The 20,885-nt window shown below is 44.9% G+C and overlaps 1 protein-coding gene across 1 annotated transcript in view; it reads right to left on the bottom strand.

Annotated features, from left to right (window-relative positions):
* Positions 1–4,598: 4,598 nt before the first annotated feature.
* LOC149866599 (natural killer cells antigen CD94-like) overlaps positions 4,599–20,885 on the bottom strand; it is a 30,052-nt gene continuing 13,765 nt past the window's right edge. The window contains exons 2-6 of the mRNA XM_090041624.1: positions 11,484–11,645; positions 10,470–10,568; positions 7,403–7,554; positions 5,432–5,538; positions 4,599–4,761 (exon numbers count right to left, since the gene is read on the bottom strand). Coding sequence (XP_089897750.1) covers positions 4,599–4,761; positions 5,432–5,538; positions 7,403–7,554; positions 10,470–10,568; positions 11,484–11,645 — 683 coding nt within the window. The remainder of the gene's footprint in view (positions 4,762–5,431; positions 5,539–7,402; positions 7,555–10,469; positions 10,569–11,483; positions 11,646–20,885) is intronic.

Genomic DNA, 20,885 nt, shown 5'->3' on the forward strand with positions numbered 1-20,885 from the left:
TTGTTTTGCCAAATACTTCAAAAGTATTGCTTTGTCCTCCTCCTCCATCTAAACCCTGCACCTGAATGCTATAGGAAGATACATGCTAGGTGTTCTAAGACAGACACCAAGAGGCTACACAAGAAATATTAAGTTTGTTTTAACTTTCTGTTTAAAACCATCCAGGAAATGTGAGACTGGTGTACTGTCCCTGTCCTAAGCATGCAAAACAGTGGGGCTTTCATTTTCAGGAGTTCAAGTTGCAGACAAAAAATATAAAACTCTCTTAGTTTGCTTTATCGGGTTAAACATGCAAGTTGGACAGTGAAATATCACGGACCTCCTAAGTGGAGCATGGAATCGTTGTTTTTCAAGGCTTTTCTGTATCTACCCCTGAGCTGCACAGATTCTAATTTGCCATTTACAATGATCCATCCACTGTAACAATTTAGCTTTGTGCCAAGCCATCACCATTCACAGGAGTCTGTTGAAAAGCTCTCCCTATTCAGTCAAAGGATTACTGCCCACCAAAGTGTAGGAGCATTCCACATATACCATATTCTGTATTACCATCAAGCTACTCTGAGATCACATATTTATTAATTTGATTTATATGCCTCCCTTCCCAAAAAACGGCTCAGCGCAGCTCAGAAGAAATGATAAAATAACATATGAAAACAAAATAAATTCTGAAAATAAGAAACTATAACTACCTCCCATGCCCCACAAAAAAAGAACAGAAAAGAAAAGAAAAACTTGCTAAATTCAAAAGCAGTCCATCTCTCCCTACCTATTCAGCTCTGATCTGGGAGTGTTCACCTCTGCTCCACTCAGCATCAGTTCCCAACCCATATTCCCTTCCTCCATAACAGAAAAAAATATTTCCTTATTCTCTCCCTGCCCATTCCCATTCCTTTCCTAATGCAAGGTGTCCTTCCCTCACAAGCTTAATGTCCCTCTCATGATTTTACCTCCATGTCTTGCGGGGAGTCTGTGGCTGTCCCACAAACACACTCATCCTCTCTTTCCCCCCAAAGAGCACATAACTGAATTGAAGCAATTATAACAAGAACTACAATAACCTTCTCCTGTTCCCGCCTCTGTTCTTTGAGTGTTGCCCTTCAGTAATGCCTGCACTGGGTGCCCACCTTGTGACAGCCAGCAGTTCCTATAAACCCACCAAATGGCTGGGCTTTTCACTTTTCCAGATTGGCATTTTAATCAGACATTTAACAGACATTTTAAATCCCCAAGTGTTTATGAGTTAATTGGAAACCAGTATTGAGAGGATTAAACCCTGTGATGTCAGGACTGCCAAAAGGCATTCCTTTTTAAAGGAAGACTGTCATCCATAGATCCTGTAGGTCTTATGGCCTTTATGGGATGATGTCTTCTTCTTCTGTTTTATAGGGGGAAAGGGGTCACATATTACCCTTTTTACTCCTCCCAGTTGAAAAGATCTCACCTGCCATGATGTTCAATAATTATTTTTATTATTATTATTTGCTCTGGTTGTATTGGGAGGAAGTGACACACACACACACACACACACACACGTACACACACACCCCTGAAACAGAAGAAAAATAGGCTCTGCAAGGCACTGCACCGTGGCATGTGGTTATTGAGAAATATGGCACTCCACCATCCCCTACACCCCTTCCTCACGTCACATTGACCCTGAGAATGCCCTCAGGGTAAGAGAGTTCAAGAAATAAATACAAATAAAAAGGCCCTTCCAGTTTCTATGGTTTCAACAAACTTCTCCTTCCCTTGTCAACTACTTTAAACTGTTTTCACCCAGCGGCAATTCCTTTATCCCCTTCACTGAGGCTGCTAGATTCCCAGCCTTCAGTTCCCCAGCATGTTCCCCACAGGGTTTAAGTCATTCCCATGTTCCTCCACATATGAATCTCCCCTTTCCTTTCACTGAAGGGGTTCCCCAGTGGGACGTGCCACTCCTCTGCTCTCCCTCCGTCTGTCCTCCCCGCTTGGGGACCTCTGGGTGTATTCCACCCCTCTGCCACTGACTCCCCCTGCCAGCTCCCAGCTCCCTCTTTTTAGGGAGTCTCACCCCTCTGAGCTGAGCTCCCTCTCACCCACAACAAGTTGCAGTTCTCCATCTGTGTCCAGCCCCTCCAAGTTGGATTCCTTCCCCCTGGCTCCCCGCCAGGTTTGTCCAGTCATGCCTTGCCCCTCTGTACTCCGCTTCTTCTCCCCAGCTCACAGTAGGGACTTTTTGGGTGTGTCCCACCCTTCCAGATCCAGCTGTCTCTTGCCAGCATCAAACAGAAACTCCCCAGGCATGCCCTACCTCTCAGTGCTTGGCTCTCTCTCCCCAGCTCGGAACGGAGAGCCTATCTCTACTCTCCCAAAAGTCTCTCCTCCCTGGCTGTGTTTCCCATTTGGGGTTAGGTCTCCCTCCAGATGAGCGGCTGTCAGCTCTTCTTTCTCTTTTCTGAGGTAAGTATGGAGGGAGAGGAGAGGAGTTGGTTCCCTGGGAATTCCCTTCACTCAGTCCTTCTCTTTCTCATGCAGGCCAAAAATCTTGCTTTTGGGGAAAAAAAGCTGTGCTTTCAGGGCTGTTTCTGCATAGACAGGTAATGAAAATGATATCCTTCTGCAAGTGGCCTTTTCTTTGTTTATTTCTAGCATTACTGACAAATATATATTGGGAAAACCTTCAACTTAAATGCTCCATTGCAGTCAGTAGGAATTTATAGTTCTTATACCAACAGGGCATGTCTACACAAGATGCCTCCCTATTAATCATTCCATCAAAGACACGGTGGGCAAGAACAGAGGGTGCTGATTGGGCCAACTTAGCATGGTAAAGGGGCCTTGGGGAGATTATAGCCATTCTTAAGGACCCCAGCCCATGGCATCATGATTAATTAAAGTGTATTAACACACATTTAGACATGACCCAGCACTAACTTTAGTGCCGGTTCTGCCCAGCCACTAGGGGCTTGTGGCAGGGCTGCAGGGTTTTGACATAAACTTTACTGCCAAGTCTCTGCACGTGTAGACACCTGCCAAAAATCACTTAATGTGCATTAGCTTAATGCGCGTTACATTTAGTCTCACTTGAATGTATGTGTAGATGTGCCCACAGTATTTTAGCTTTGTATTTCTTAGTCCTGTTGATTATGTAAGTATTTACTCTAATACAGCCCAAGCCCATATCCACCAATCCACCCAGTACAAGTCTTCTGTATACTGGTATCTTACTCCTGCAATTTAGCTCTTTCTGGGCATGTCTACATGTCGCCATACAGTGATGTTAGCACTGTGCCATGTTTCAGTGCTTACTTTGGGGAAGTATTAAAAAATGGTACAGTAGCTGCTCATACTGCAGCATATGCGCAGCACATGGTTAGATTCACTAGCTATGTTGCTGTAGCAGCGCACTATATCCAGGCAGTGTGCCACTATGGTGACATACCTGATGATCACATGTAGACCCATGTGAATTTTATGTTGCTATAGCACAAGTCCTGGGGCCGACGCATGTTGTGTGTGGTGCATAGGCTTGACCTGGTACTGTGAGTGCTCTGCATGGTTGATCAGTCCTTGTTTGGTCTGCAGATTGACCCAACAACCCTTATCTAGGCCTCAAGGCTCGATGAGTTTTAGACCCCTTGTCTAACCCACACAGTTTGAGTAAATACTAATTAACCTGAGGTAATTTGCCAATATTCTGCAGTCTCATTAAACAGAAATGGAAGAGGCAGTTATTTATTTTACAGTTTTTCTGATACAAAGGGCATCCAGAAACTTTAAATGTCACAGGTCTTTTATTTGAGAAGAATAATAAGCAAGGAAATCTCCCTGAGAGGGCACAGTGTGGAGTCCCCATGACAGCAGCAGTGCGAAGAAATGAGGCCCACCCGTATGAACTATGATAACCAGGAGATTGGCACAGACCAGTGGTTTGCCGCAACCTCCTAATCTACTGTGTTACAGACAGTTGCAAAGGAGCAGCACTGGAGAGCGGGCATGTGTGCTGAGACCACTGCACATTGTGGAGTGCTGGTGGTACCACTGCTTCTCGTGGATGAAGGGGTGGGGGGTGCATATATGATTTCTGGAAACAAAATGGCTGCTCTCTTGAGGCAGTGATTTCAACCTTTTTTCATTTGTGGATGCCTTTGGAAATTTTGAACGGAAGTATGGACCTCTTTGAATTGTAAGCGTAGGTATTCACATACTTTTGATTGATCATAGTCATCTTTCATAGACCCCTTAGAGTCTCTGGACCCAGACCAGACCAGAGGTTGTCCACAGACCAGAGGTTGAAAATCACTCCCTTAAGGCAAGTGGTCCTAGAAATGTTGAGGTGGATTGCAACAAGAAACAAGGCCTTCCAGCCTCATAGCTAACCAGACTGCAGCTTGGGGCTCCTAGAGCCAAGTGAGAAGGTTCAGATTACTGCTCCCTCCTCCAGTCAAGTGGTTTATCACATGAAGGACAACAATAAAATCCCATCTTCTTCCCATGTCACAGCTAAGCATTTGGAGCAACTGACACTGGCAGCAGCAGTGAATGTTAGATAGATGGCGGGGATGACCTTGGGGTTGTGTATGTGGGCAGGACTTGGAATGGAGCAGGAATATATTCTAGCGGCTTTTCTTCTTTCCTGCTACCAGAGCAGCAGGTTCTGGATGCACAGCCTCCTTCTTGCAAATCCAGGAGAACGGCTCCTCACAAGAAATGCATTTGGCTTCTACTTTAGAGAGAAGTACACAGCACCCTGGGGTTGTCTCTTGGGCTACTGCAAACCTAGGATGGAGAGATATATATTACTGCCTGCTAATCCCACCTCCAGTCCTCAGCAGTGGTGCTTCTTGGGGGATTGGCTGCTGGGCTGGCTTTTCAAGTATATGTCATGTCTAAAGCAATTTGCAAATAAGTCTGTCCTTCATGAAACTCAGGTTCAAAAATCACTGGCAAAACCTAGACAGAGCAGGTCAGCTTCCTGGCACAGCTCTGCCAGCATCCAGTCTGGACATGCCATTCATGACGTGCAGAAGTCCTGGCTCTACCTGCCCATGGCCGTTTCCCAGCAACCCTCTCAAATGGGTCTCACTCCCCCTCTCACAGACCAGAGATTGCAGGTTCCTTCCTTTGACCAGCACTGAGGAATAATAGGAGGAAAAATACTAAAAACCACTGTGGGAAAGAGATGCCAGACACAGCAAAGTGCCCCTCCTGGCTGGAGGAAATCTCATGTGCCTTTCCCCACTGGGGTGTATAGAGAGGATCCTCTCTTCTCTGGCCCATCTCTTCCCTATGGCAGACTCTCTCTCTATTCTTGTTTAGGGCCATTTACCTCCACATTTCTCATGGGAGGGCTATGATATAAAGCAGCATTATTCAACCCACTGATGGTGGAAAGTGCACTATTAGCTCAAATAAAAGCAAATATTTCCTCATGACACAAGGGACTTACAGGTCTTTGGAGAGAGCAGTGCCATCCTCCCACAGCCAGGACTCACTGCCTGCCTGACGAGATAGTCCAATCCAGTGGGGAACATGTGCTAGTGATCTGAAGAGCTCCTGAATGGGAACAAAGCCAATTCAGTTCAACTCCGTCCACCCTTTGTACCTTTTCTTCCACTAGTGTGAGTATTTCGAAGTCTGCTGTGGCTGAAGAGTGTTTTTGTTGCAACTTAGTTCTTTTATCTTCTCTTAGGTCAACTTCAGCTCATCTTTCCCAATGAGGGCGCTGCCTGCGGTTACCTTCAGATCCAGTCACTGCCTCTCCTTAGTGAGGGGCAGGATTTGTTGTCCAGAGATGTGAATGATTCTCTCTGGGGTACCTCATGGCCACTCCCCATGGGAAGGCTTTAGTGGCTTAGGGTATAATCCAAAGCCTAGTGAAATCAGTGCAAGTCTTGTTATTGTTTTTGAGTAGCTTTGGATCAGGCTTCTGGGCACAAAGAACAGGAGAGGAATGATCCAGCCCAGAGATCTTGCACAACGCTGAGCAATGCTGACCCTTTCACATCTCATTTAATTAGATCAGTCAGGGTTAACACTTCTGCTCACACCTTTTTCTAGAATATAAAATCTGTCCAAAGATTGACTGGCTGGAATACTGCATATAATATACCCTGTTATAAAATCCTATTTTTCAGTTGCCAAACTTTTACTGTGGGGGCTGAAATTTTACAAGACAGTTTCTGTGTGGGTAATTTTTTCTCTCTTTCTAAACTGTGGCTAAAACAGTTCAGCTCATTTCTAGAACAAAACTAGAGAAAACTACATGATCTTGCCCATTTTTAACAAAAAGCTGAGAAGAAACTCTGGGAAACTTGACTTTGCAATTTATTAGACACCAGAGACTTTTGAAATTTGCCACGGGGGTGGTTTGTGTTTCAGATATATTCGGCCATGCTATATTTTTTTTAATTGACCTTCACAGAAGGGTTTCAATTGGGTCCAGTAAAGAAGACATGATGCCATCTATTGATAACTCAGGATAAAAGAGATACTGTATAGCTGTTCACCAAATGAATGCCATTCACTGTGCACAGTGAAGGAGGGCACTTGGCAAAAAATGGAATGTGATCATAGAGATAACATCTGTACCATAATGTGTACTCTCAGGCAACAGGGAATAAAGTAGTTGAGACCATCATTCTAGTATTTCTTGACTTTTCAATGCTTGACTTGGAAGTCTTAATAATACAGTTTTAATATAGCTTTTATGGGTAATTTGTTAAAATTCAGCATGTGCCATATTTTTTTGCTATGTTGAGTGGAAACCTCTTGGTGTAGTGACAGATATTTAAACAGAAAAATGTAATGAGGAGGAGTTTAAGAATTGAACTGATGAAGCAATAATCTGACACCAGGTCTATGTCTACTGCTGAACATGAGAACTACATTTGTGAATTGGTTGCAAAGAGTTCACTACCCTTTCGAGCCTGGCAAATTTATTCCAATGTGCAGGAACATCCTTTTTGGGCCATTCCTAGGTGAAGAATTTTTTGCCAAGTTGGCTGTGGTATGAAAAGCCATAAGAGAAGGGTCAATATTTGCCCCTTTTTATCAGTAGTGGTTTTCTACCCAGAGAACCTTGAAACCACCAAGACAGAGTACCAAACCCCATAAAAGTGAATAGTAGTTTTGGAGGGAATCAGTAACTGGGCTCCAGACCTTAAGTCAGAAAACCATAAAGATTTTCCCCTGTGTTTACATGCAGGCTGTGGAAAAGGAGTCCATGCTATTGGGCTTCACCCTAAGAACCACGCTGCTAACTCGCTCCCAGTCCTTGGGTGAGCTATTCCTGATCTGCTGCCACCATGGTGGGCAGAATCTGGCTACACCCTGAAAGAGGGCATTGATAAATGTTTGCACTGCAGCCCCAGCCACAAACTCTGAGGCCAGTTCTGGGGAGCAAAGGCAAAGTGCTCACCAGTTCTTCCTTATTTTTGATGTCAAGGAGTTTGGAGTCCAAAGAAGTACAATAATCTTTACTCTCTTGCCAGGATTTCCATTCATTAGTGAAGAGGTAACAGAAGTGTCCATGTGGTTGCCATTCCTTTGGACATGCACTGGTTGTATCCCCTTGAGAAAAAAACCCCACAGTTACACTCTTTTGAGAACTTCATTTCTGTGTGCTGATGTGTGCAACATAATCCCAGATGGTTAGGACAGGTGTCATTTCATGACTTATGCATGTGCCCCTTGTGTTGAATTGCAGAAAATTGGACCTGCTTGCAGTGCATAACAAGCAAAGTTCACACGTGGGACAAATACTGTTGGGGGTGCATGGTTCATGAGTGAGACCCAGGGAGCACGTGCGGGTTCCAAGAGTGTGGGAGGTGAGGGGAACACATGCGATTCCAAGAGCTGCAGGGTGCATGGGCATAGGGAGAAGCAGTCTTACCCATGCTGGCAACTCCCAAACAGTCCCTGGCTGAGCTGCTGCTGCTGATGCCACAGCCATGCACTCTGCCAGCCCCAGCTGTTGCTCTGAAAGCAGCAACAGCAGCAGCTGGGGACTGAACTGGAATTCCTGGCATGGGTAAGCTGCTGGGCACAGATGCTGCAGAGTTAAGGGGCAATTCCAGTTCCCCCTCTGTCTTGATGCCTGGGGTGGCTGTCCCTCTCACCTACCCGTAGCTGTGCTACAGCTTGGTTATGACTAATGCCTGTCCTTCCTGACAGAGGCCTGCAGCAAGGAGAGATCCCTGTACCTCCCCTGCCTGATACAGGCCTGTACTTTGGTTGCAGCACACTACAATCTCCATTCTGAAGAGTGTATGTGTGTGGTTTAGCTGTTGACAGACAACCAGTCCATAGACAAGGTTAGATGTCTCATAGTCTGGTCCTCACAGAAACCACCTCAACATCCCCATTAACTATTACTGATTCTATACCCCTCCAGAACAGACAGAAGCACTTCTGTGTGTTGCTGGAAAAGTGTTGCTGTCTTCCATAGCTAAAGAGTTGGAGAAATCCACCTGACTGATGTTGGTCCAACTCACTTTTGTTCCCACATCCCATGTAAGTGAAGCATTAAAGGCCAAATCCTATTTCACCTACTCACTGCATGCATGGATATAGGTGCATAAGCATGATTCTATTCTACACTGCCCAAGTTCCTACAAAACCTAATGAAAATATGGATGGGTCGCATTCCTTGCTGTCTTTTTGTGATGCAGTCTTATGAGTACGATAACAGTGTGTTACATAAGCAAATGTTAGAAAGAACTTCTATGGACAAAGGTAGTGTGAAAGAGAATTACACTTAGGTGCCTAAGTCCACTTAGATACCCAATGCAGAGAATTGAATCTGGCCTTATACCTGTTAGGCAAATGTGTAATTAGTTGCTTATATTCTTGCTCTCTATGGTATTCTTTATTATTTGAATTTAATTTACTCCAACTTCTGTTATCCATCTGTCCTGCTGTGGTGGGCAACATGACTACGCACCAACATTCAGGTAAATCTCTGTGTTCCAAGCTAATAGTTTGATGTGATCATGCTAACTACAGGCAGTCCTCAACTTATACCATTTTGAGTTATAACGTTTTGCACTTACAACATTTATAAACTGACACCCGGTTCCAACTTTATGATGTCAGTTTTGACTTTACAACGCTTGATCCAATGTGACACCATGCCAGCAAACAAGTTCACTGTGTCACTCATCTCCCTGGAGAACATCTGTCCAAACTTCCTTGGACACCTTCATTAAGAAAGCAGACAAGACTCCAGAAAAACCTGCAGCCAAGACTCCTGGGAAGACTCCAGCCAAGAACCCATCAAAAAGTCCAACCAAGAGCTTTTCAAAAAGTCCAGTAAAGTCACCTCAAAGAAGTCCTTCCAAATCAATAGGATTGCTATTTACAATATAAATATATTCATGTAGCTATATTACTCATCTATAATTGATCGAGTACAAAATGTTGGGGTATTTTTGGAGAAAATAGGCTATCAGGCCTTGGTTCATTATTGGGCCATTTATAACATTGTTTCTTACGAGAAAATTGGTTCTGAGTTATAATGTTTTGACTTAAGACGCAGTTTTCAGGAACCAATTTTGTTGTAAGTCCAGGGACTGCCTATAAAGCTCTCCATGTGCTATTCTTTAAGTTGTTTCCCATCTTGGTCTGCACAATACAAGCAGCAGCAGAGTACAGGTGTGGGGGGCTCTTACACATCCCTTCCTACCTGGCACTGAGTAGCTGAGTAAAAATGAACAAAAATTATGTATTTTCTTTCTTAAGCCATTGAGGAAGCAGTAAGTGCATGAGAATCAGATGAGCTCTGGTTCTCTTTTTTTCAATGTCAGTATAGTCAGTAAAGCTATTATTTTCTAACATTCCCTATAATGCTCACTCAAAATTTTAAGATTGGGCTGTTATTGAGACCTACATTTTGCATTAATATGAGATATACTGATGGTATACATTTTGTATATCATTTTTTTAATCAACCAGGAGGGGAGCTAAATAAGGAAGACATCAAATTCCACCAAAATGTTTACCTGTGATAGTGGGAGTAGTAGACGCTTTTTGATATTGAGTTATTCCCTGGTGAAGGGTAGATCTTTCCTGATGAATACAGTTTCTCTGGCTTTCACATGGTTGGCATTCCTGGAAAACTTGGATTGACAATAACAGAAAAACAGATAATGCCAGTTAAAACAAAACAAATTGAAATTATGTTTGAATGTGACAGAAATTGAGCTGGAATTATGATGTTGCTTTCTGTTCTTGTGAAATGTATTCTTTAACAGTGATAGCTTTTACTATATTTTTCCATATTCCATTAATAAATCAGAAGTTGTAAATCTTATTCCCCAAACATGAATGGAAAAACCTTCCTGAAATACATATAAAAGTTATAAAATTGTTAGCACCTGATTACCATTCTTTACATTAGTACAGTATCAGCGAATGGAGTTTGACACAAAAATGGATTCAAACAAGAGTAAATAAGGCCCCTACTCTTATTCCTGCAGAACACTCACATAAGAAGACAAAGACTGCTACTGTTCCCAGTAGCATAAGGCAGAGGATCCCCAGAATTCCTCCAATGAACCTCCAGGCAGAGGATGGAACAGGAGAATCTAAAGAGGAAAAATTAATGTAAGGATAAGCAAAGTGAGTCCCCTTTTGGGTATCTGGGTCAGACACAGCTTAAGGTACAGTTGCCCTTACATATGAAAATCACCCAGTTGACCAGGTGTGAAAACTCATACTAACTTTACTGCTTTAGTATGGTGGATGCACAGCAGAGGTACTTTTTCTAACTGCTAGAACAATGCGTTCTATTACCAAACCTCTGACTCCTACATGACATGCTTTACTGCGCAGTTGACTAATTGCCTGGTAAAGCATTACTAATTACATGTGCAGACATTGCACGGTAAATGAGTCAACTCTGTGGTTAATTAGCTACCTAGAAAATTACCTGCACTGTAGTTACTGCACAGTAGTTCATGTATAGACCCTGACCAGAAGTAAATTTGCTTCCAGGCTGCCTGGGCAGCAGGGGGCAGGAGAACAATCCTCTCCCTTAGACAGGATATCCACTTGCCTCTGCAGCAGGCAGCTGCCTCACAATGTCCACTTGCCATACAATGTCCACTTTCCCCAGCAGCAGGCAGTTCCTGGAGCTTTCCCTGGCTGCTCCCAAAAGGGAACTTGTGTAGATGTGCTCCTGGGTAGGCTTACTGTGTAGGCTGGGTAGGATTAGATGCGCTCCTGAGTAGTGGCAGGATTGTAATCTCTGAGGTTGCACAGAGGTGTGATCATTTTTACTGTGCAGTAAGCCTGCTTTGAATTAATAGCACACGTAGATGTACATTCTGTGACCAACATCCTAGATGCTTCAGGCTTCTCAGTGACATGGTACTTGGTAACATTGCAGAGGTATTTTTTTCCCCTTTGTATTCCAAAAACACACTGTTAGGTTTTAGAGTAGAGGAAGAAGCTTGGCTATGAGCAGTAGAAGCAAATTCAGGGTAGCCTCTTGGTAACACTCATTACAATACCTTTGCTCTCATTGTTCTGAGGCCGTTGGTTCTTTTCAGACTTCTGAGATCTTTGGCTCCTCCTCTCCTGTGAAGAAGACTGAAATCTCACCTCTGTATAATTCACCTCTTCTTTGCTCATTTCTGGAGAATAGCAAATGTGGATACTTTCTTAGCGGACAGAGATGGACAGTCCTATTTAATGAAAAATCAGTGGATGAATAAGGCATTCCACCCAGAGGTGAGAAATGAAAGGACACTGCTAAGATTGATAATAGCATTCCATACTACAACAGCAGTCAACAGGAGGAACAGAAACATAGAAAGAAAGGGCACGTTGAATTCACTATGTGAACCTCATCATCTCTCTCTTTCTGTAACCTTCCCTCTATTTATATATATAAACGATGACATTGTATTTTGGTACCTCTAAGTCTCACAAAAAGATATGTAAATGGAACATCCTAACCCTTTTTTATATTAGTCACAATGCTTTACATTGCAAACTTGTCAGGCCTGGGCAGTACCATGCAGCATGTTCATACAGTGTCTGGCACAACAGCACCCTCATTTGCTGGAGCTGCAAAGCAGTGGGGTAAGAAAAATTATAGTCACAGTGGGCCAGGTTCTATTCCATCTATTAGCACCAAGGTGGATTTAGGCACCGATGTACAGCCTTATTCCATCCCTGAAAAAAATTGTGGAACAGTCATCTTACAGTGTATGAGTTACACAGAGCAGTGAGCCAGAGGAAGATGCATCTGCCTTTTTCATTAACATTTTTCCAGGATTTAAGTGGAGTGAAACAGGAACACATGTAGGCATCTCACAAAACACTTTGACCTGCTGGGTGTGACTACACATGCAATAACTCCAGTCTAAGCTTACACTGGTGTAAACTAATTTGGTGTGAGCCTTTTCGGGCAGCCATCTACAAATGCGGGATTAGAGAAAAGATTTGGACCCAGTTTCCTGCAGCCCTGCAATGAGCCCCAGCTGCCACCATGGGGAGCTTTAGGCTCTGGTAGCAGCTGCAAGCACCTGGCAGCCATCTTCAAAATCCAGCCCTGCTCTCTGCTCCCTAACCAGCCCCTTCCTTGCCCGAGAGCGGTGTGCCAAGTGCAAGGACAGGATATGGAAGCTCTCTTTTTGGCTACTCTGCCTTCCCATGCTATGGCTGCTCCAGCACCTGCCCCTGGCAGCAATGACCAGCACCCCGTGCTCCTGCTGGCCAATGTGCTGGCCCTACTGGCCCACTGCACTGACCGCTGCCTGTCCAATGGCTGTTTTGCCCCACCCAGCTCCCCCATGTGCCCACCATCTTGAGTACTGACTGCTGTCCCAGGACCACCATCACCACGGTGCCCCTGCTGACACCAGGGAGGGATTCCACAATGCTACTGCCAGGGCTGCCATCACTCTCCTGGGCCTCCACTCTCTCACATCTTGGTTTGCTGGGTCAGCCAGCACTGGTGGCTGCCAAGACCACATTAACGCAGAGACAAACTAGGCACATGCCTAGGGCCCTGAGCTGCTGGGGGAATAGGCCCTTTGCTGCATGGCAGCTGAATGGACCCATCCACTTCCTTTCCCTTCCCCTCCACTCTGGCAGCTTCACTGACATGGTGACTGCTTCCTAGCAGTGGCTCCGAGCCCCACTCTCTGCAGGCAGCAGCACCAGGGTGGGGAGGGGGGTCTCAACCAGCCCAGGCCCCACAAATTTATTTTTCTAGGGCCCACTAAAGGATTAATCTAGCTCTGGTGCCTGCACATCATCCAGCACACCTGGGATGATGGGCAGTGGCTGGATGGCTTCTGCATGACCCAGACCACCTACTGCGACCTGCCCACCTGCAGCAGCAGCATACCAGCATACATCCAGCCCTCCCCACAGACACCCAGCTGGCCCTCGCTGTGCTAAAGTTGGCCACACCTGCCAGCCTCTGGTATATTCAGCACCTGTTTGGCATGGCCAAGACCACCTCTGGGGAGGCTACCCTGGAGGTGCACAGGGCCCTCCAGGATGTGTTGGGGACAACATACTCTGTGTCCATGAACCCCTGGTGGTGGTGGCAGGTTTCTGTGTCCCAGGATTTCCCAAGTGTATCAGGGTGCTGGACAGGACCCACATCCCTATCACCTGCCCACTTCATGGAGACTGCCCCTACTACAGTTGATTCCATGGTGCTGCAGGCCATTGTGGACCACCATGGCACATTTATCCACATGAGCACCAGCTGTGTGGGCAGCTCCCACAGCACCCACATGTTTCATAACTCCAGCCTGTTTCACAACTCCAGCCTTCATATCCACTCATGGAGAGCATGGAACTTTGTGCTGGGCATGCTGGACTTGCAGCTCAGCACTATCATGATCCTGCCCCTGCTCATCAGGAAAAAGGCCTACCCACTCGTGCCCTGGCTCGTGTGGCCCTACACCAGCCATCTGGACCCTTGCAGGTCCACTTTAACAGGTGTCTGGGATGGACCAGTGCCCTGGTGGAGTGCGCCTTTGGCCGCCACAAGGGCCACCTGTGCTGCCTCACTGTCCGCCTCAAGGTCACCCAGTGCAACCTCTCCTGTGTCATCATCACAACTTGTATGTTACATAATATCCACAAGACCCAGAGGGAGCTGTTCAGTGAGGCCTGGGTGGAGGAGGCACAGCGCACAGAGGATGCCTGGCAGTAGGAGCACCACCTATGGCAGGGGCAGTGATAGTGGTGGGCCCTGCCCCTCCACCAAGGTCCCAGGAAAGCCATACCTGCCCTGCTGGGTCTGGACTCTGCTAGCCAGAGGGGGAGCCAGCTGCACCAGAGGAGTACTGGCTGCCATCACCCCTGGGCAATCTGCCTGCCTGCTGCACTTGCTGCAGCATTCAGACCCGTGGGGGAATGGTCAGAGGACAACTCCAGGAAAGGCACACACCCACCAGTGGGGGCCATAGCACCAGGCATGAGGGCTCTACCTGACCACCTCCTGCACTCCCTACTATAGCCTTCCTGCCCCGCTGCCCATGGACCCCACCCTCCTGCCCACCCCCAGCACCATGCTCACTGTGCACACGTCAGAAGAACCAGCCTTTATTCCCTTCACGTCACACAGAGCCCCCTCCCTCCTCAACAGGCAGAGCCCCTCCACCACCCACTGAACTCACCAACAATAAAAAATCCTCTTTTCTGTGCAAACTACCATAAAAGCTCTGTTAACTGGCACCTTACAAGCCAGCATGCTCTACTAACCGGCATGCCAGCGGGTAAGGTAAAGTGAAACCAGAATTGTCCAATGTGGCATTTCAGGTTTCTCTGAGCCCCCATGGCCCAGGGCAAAGGAGCCTGTGCCGCCAAGCCCCCATGGCCCAGGGGCATAACAGGCTATACAGGACCTGCCTCCCTGTCCCGTGGGGCCCACAGGGCCCAGGAGGGGTGGTGACACCCCAGATGTGACTGGAGAAGCAGCAGCCCAAACCTGGGCCTGTTCAAGCCACTCAATTAACTGGTATATTTTGTAATCTGGCATCCCCCATTCCCGGGGGATGCCGAATAACAGAGCTTTTATTGTATTGATGAAGTGATTTTTGTGGTGCCCCAGAGTGTGGGGTCACGGGGTTTGGGACACCTAGGGGGTAGAGCCTGGGGGCAGATGGCTGGCACCCCAGCCTCCAGCCTTTCCCCCATGGGTCTAGATGCTATAGCAAGTGCAGCAGATGTGGGGCTTGCCCAGGCCTGACAGCAGCTTGTGCTTCTCTGGTGCAGCTGACTCCCCCTCTAGCTGGCAGAATCCAGGCCCAGCATGATGGGCATGAGGTCCTGGTGCCACTTCAGGCAGCTCCAGCTCTGCACCTGTGTGGAGCCGGGGTGAGCTGTGGGGCAGGGCCCAGGCTAGGGAGTTGGGTGGAGAGGCACTGATGTGCAGAACCTGGCTGAGGGGCTCCTGGAGCCTGCAGAGGACCTCCTCCCCAGCCCAAATAGGGACCTGATACAGAGTGGTGTGCAGCTCCCAGGTGGCACACAGGACTAGGGTTGGAGGCTTGGCAGCAGTGGCATGACCCTGACTGCCAGGGCCAGAATGGTATCCAGCACCCAACAGTTGTTGTCTGTGGTCTGCACTGCCTAGCCCAGGATAACATTCTGCTCCCACAGCACCTGGAACCACCTGCACTCCAGGGCTAGGATCTCGGCCTGAAACTCCCGGCCCGCCTAGTCTTTGCCTCCTCACGCCAGTCCTGTATCTCTTCCCACTGGTCCTGTGCATCCTTGAGGGTGATGTCCTCCTCCTGCCAGGCCTTTGCATCCTCTACCACTCCCCCACAACTACCACCAGCCTCTGAAGTAGGAGAGTCCTGTCCTGTGTGCACCCCTGGCACAGCTGACACATCTGGAGGTCCCTGGCAGTAGGCAGCAGCATCCCTGACCTGGCATTCCAGCTAGCCCCTGTGCCCTCTCCCCTGCATCTAGATGCTGGACCTGCAGAGCCATGAGACAGAAGCTTTTTGTGGGAGTTTGCTCCCAGGTCACATCTACATGTGCATTACTGCACATTAACTAACTCCTGAGTTAGCCAGTCTGACCAAGACTCTCCCAATCTAGCTCTCTTTTCAAATTCCCTTACTCCTAAATATTTAGTCTATATAGTGCTTTCATCATGAATTTTCCTTTTCCTCTGACTTTGCTTGAGCTGAACTGTGTTTCTGGTAAAGAGCATCCTCAAACAGAAGGCATCAATTGCAATTTGGTGTCATGCTCTGGAGCTGCCTCTCCTTTGAGGAATTTCCGTTACCGATTGATTGCCATGAAATTCCATCCATTTTCACTTTGCATCTCTTAAGATTTCCTGTGTGCAAATCCTTTTGTTCCTTTTCTTTTTCACGGTCTTCTGATTATTTTTCACCTGCTATGGTAATTTGCCCTTTGATTCTGGTTTTATTTCCTGCCAGAATTGTGAATTTTTCTGGTTATTTGATATTATTTTGCTCTCCTTATTGATGTCTGCAGCATTTTAATGTTTCCTTATTGTGCTTTTTACCCACTTCTAACACACATTGTTAGATATGTTAAGTGCACATACATTTAATTCAGTCCTATATGATAACCCCATAAGAGATATTCCTTATATATCAGTATATTATCATCAATATTTTCTCTCACCTGTCAGCTTTTTCTGGTCTCCAAACTGAACACTTTACTCCTTGGTTAGCAACCTTAGACTCTGAAAATCTAGCTTTCTTTTCAAATTCCCTTACTCCTTATTAGTTAGTCTATCTAGTAGGCCTCTGTGAAACAGCATGATTTCATTTTGATTTCCATTTCACCATTTTGAAGGGACAGCATTTCATTTCAACATTTCATATTGTTTGAAAGCACTGTTGTATTTCGTTTCAAAACTGTTTCAATGCGTTTCAACGTTTCGCCCATAGGCTATAATGCAGAATCATGCAAATGCCTATAATGTTGTCATTTCTTGCCCGATTCAAATGAAAACAGCCTGGATGGTAGCCTCTGCTGAGGCCACAAAGCCTGCCAAGTTTCAAGGAGACAGGTGGAGGAGTTTCTGGGAACCTGCACCTCAAACAGTTCAGAACAAAACTCATGTCACTTGTAAGTGTGAAGGCACAGAGAAAGCTCAGTTCAAACAATGCTTATTCTGCTGTTTTTCCATCCCTCCCCCAGAGCACTGGGATGGGAAGGGACCTCAGGGAAGGATCACAGTCACTGGCCAGCTACACAGTCAATATGAGAGCACTCCTTTCCCCTTTTTCCCCTCCCTCTCCTTAGTTTCTCTTTAGCTGCAAGCAAGTACAACTTCAAAACTCAAAACGTATCAAAACTTTTGAACTATTTTGACTGCCCTCATTTTGTTCTGAGGAGGTTTTGAAGCCTTTCATTTCGATTTCCCTGTTTTGAGTTCAAAATGAGTTGAAGCAGTGTTGAAACGAAACACCCGGCAAAAATTTGCACAGCCCTACTGTCTAGTGCTTTCATCAGGGATTTTCCTTTTCTCTGACTGCTCAAGCTGGACTGTGTTTTTGGTAAAAACATGTCCCAAACAAAAGGCATCACTTGCAATTTGGTTTCATGCTCAAGGGACTGTCTCTCCTTCAAGGACTTTCCATTAGCAAGGGATTACTGTAAAATTCCATCCATTTTCACTTGATTTTCCATGTGCAAATCCCTTTGTTCCTACTCTTTTCCATTGTTTCAGATTATTTTTCATCTGCTATAGTAGCCTGCCCTTTGCCTCAACTGATTCCAACTGATAGTTTTATTTGCTACTAGAATTGTGAACAAGTTCAAGCTATTTAATATTATCTTGTTGTCATTGCTGATGTCTGCAAAATGTTAATGTTTCATTATTGTTTTATTTACTCATTTTTACACACATTACTATATATGTTATGTACACACCAGTTTAATTCAGTACTTTCTGATAGCCCCATAAGAGATATTCTATATACATCAGACAAACATTTCTGTGTTTCACCTTAAATGTTTTCAATACAAATAATTCCACTCAGAACAAATCCATGTGAACTTTTTTTGGAAGTGTGCTCACTTGAAACTCTACGTTAAATGCTTTGTTACTATCTTTACATGCACTTTTTATCACCTCATTTTTCTGAGATGAATGTAGAGATTTTGTTTTGAAAGTTAACACCAATTAAGGATGGGGTTAAATATTTTTCCCACTGTTCATACTTGTTTAGATCCAGGAATTTAGCCCTACCCAACTCCATATCCAATGCAGACAAGCAGGGAAGCAGATTGTACAACTATATACATAAAGCTCTTATGTCAGAGAGAGGCTTTTCACCTTAAATCTTTAAATGTATCAATCCTAAAACTTACGAATGTAACACAGATAAAATGAAAGTTACACAACCAGTTACATTTACAACCATTTTACTGGGGTGGAAAAACAAATGCATTTTCCCAATAGTAAGATTTTACTTATAAAAACCACAGAAGCACTGAGGTCCAATAACTATGCTCGTACCTGCAGTTATTTAAGACAGTGGAGGGCTGAAATGGCCTTTTCTGTGTCTTATCTCATCTGGTCCCTTAAAAGAAATCCTTTTGGAGGCAGTGTGACACCTCAGTCTTCTGACTGTCCAATAGAAGGTGGACTGCAGATGTCTAGAAAAATATATTCTGGTTCAAACTATGCAGGAGCTTCATTGGCAGCTACTTTGAGAAGACCCTGTACACTAATAGTAAAGATACTTTCATCTTTGAGTTAAAGTAATAAAGGTTAGGCCTATGGCATAAAACTCAAATTTAGCACAGCCATTTAAATGATGAATTTTGTAAACTTGGTGTCTCTGGCATGATGAGTGGGCCTCCAACCATTTAGACCCCTGAACAGGGTTTTCCCAGTCTTTTGGAGCAATGTCCTCAAGGTAAAGCCTTGAAGTTCCAGCATGTGGGAAATGTAAAGCAATGACTGCATAAAGCCATAAATTTTAACTCTAACTGCTTGACTGAAGATGCAAAAAATGTATTCTGAGAATCTAATTCTTCCGTTCCTCAGATGAGTCAGCTGCAACTCCATTGATATGTAAATGAAAGGACATTCAAGTAACAGGGCTCTAATTTTTGCTTCCATGATTACAGCCCTTCTAGGAATTAGTCTTCCTACTCCTTCCTTCTCTTTTTGTTCTTTCTGTGTGCAGCCAAGCTGCAGAGAATACAAACATCTTATTTTAGCGTGAACCACAATGGACTGTATTACAGGACGCATATAGCATATGAGCGAGGTTTTGCATAGTTCTCTTGTAGATTTTTCAGTCTCCTAACTGCACTCTTTCCTTACTGGTTAACAATGATATTTTGTGTCTAGACCACTGTTTTCATGTAATGCATCATTTTATCTCTCTAGAACTTTAGTGCTGATTTACCTTTTCTCTGACTTTTCTGATATATTACTAGATCATTCTAATTTCCAAACTTTTCATATTCAGTATTTCATTATCATGTGATTTATCCATTGTGAAGACTGTTAGTACCTATGTTAAGTAAGTTTGGTGCCCCTGGGTGCTACACCAGGGACCTCTATCACAAAGGTGTATGATGTCTATTCCCTTTTCCCTTTGGTTACATCTCTGAGCTGTTTTCAGTAGAGACAACTTCACGTACAACAAAGCCAATTGAATTGCTTTCTCAAATGTGTTTTGTTGAGAATTAGTATCAACTACTTTGCTACTATCTGCATATATATTACATCTTTCATCTTCCCTGGCTGGTGGTTAGTGATAAGAGCTTGATTTGAAAGGGAAGAGAAAGACAATGAGCCCAACATTCTAGGTTGTTAAGATTCTCTCATGTATATTATATTAAGGAGGAATAATCAAAGTAATATAGACCGAGACGGACCTATCTCGACACAACATTTTTACATACTCCAACTCTAGAACAATAATTCAAACTACATAGCTGGAAAATACTCTATTGCTTATTTCCTGAATTAGAAAATTCAGATAACATTCTTGTAACACTGATATTCTAGTCTAACCATAACAGTCCCAGAAGCATCTGGCCATGGAGGATTTGACTTTACCTGCAGTTATTTAGGAAGAGCCTGGAGTGCTGGAAACTGTATTGTGTCGGATTGGATCCCTTAAATCTTCAAAGAAGAACCTGATGTCTGCCTCTGACTGTCCTGGTAGAAGATGGGAAGGGCTAATGAAGACAGAGCTTTCTTATGCTCTGGCTGAGGGTGCACAGGAAATTCATAGCTTGCTAATTTGAGAAGACCTACCCAGATTTTGCTTTGCACTCAACACAAAGGCACTTTCATCTTTGAACTAACATTATACAGGCTTAGCCTCTGGTGTTAATGTCCATTTTTAGGGGTAGTGAATTAAATACTGACTCCAGTAAAAGACAGTTGTCTCTGACACAGAGCAGGAATCTAAAAACTGTACCCCCTGAGGATTAAGTACTCCCTTCCAATTCCCCCACCTCTGCCTTTCCTCATAGCACTGCATCTATGCTCACTGGAGGTACCAAGTTTTTCTTTATGAATGTAGAGAGTGCCTGTGTGCCTCACCCTCTTTTCTTGAGTTACACACAAGAAGCAAGGCACCAGTTCCAGTCTTACAATATTTTTGCCAGTTTTGTCCAAATCGAGTCCCCACCGTCTTTTCTTCTATACGATCACAGAGTATGATGCCAATTTAAAACAATGAAAACATTGAAGGGTCAATCCCTGAGACAGTTTCAGTGTCATGGTGCCTACAATTGCTATGGAAGTTAGGGAGATACTTGCGCTCTTGCCACAGATATTTGAAAACAAGATAGGGTTGTGGACGAAAGTTTCTGCAGTGCCCTTAGCATAAGTGACTGGTGCCTCCTGAATCTGGGGGGGCGGGACTTGCCCTATTGACAGCATCAGTTTCAGCTGTTGTCGGGCGGGG

The sequence above is a fragment of the Crocodylus siamensis genome, chromosome 4 (genome assembly GCF_052110815.1).
Source record: "Crocodylus siamensis isolate JL-2025a chromosome 4, ASM5211081v1, whole genome shotgun sequence".
Lineage (NCBI taxonomy): Eukaryota > Metazoa > Chordata > Crocodylia > Crocodylidae > Crocodylus > Crocodylus siamensis.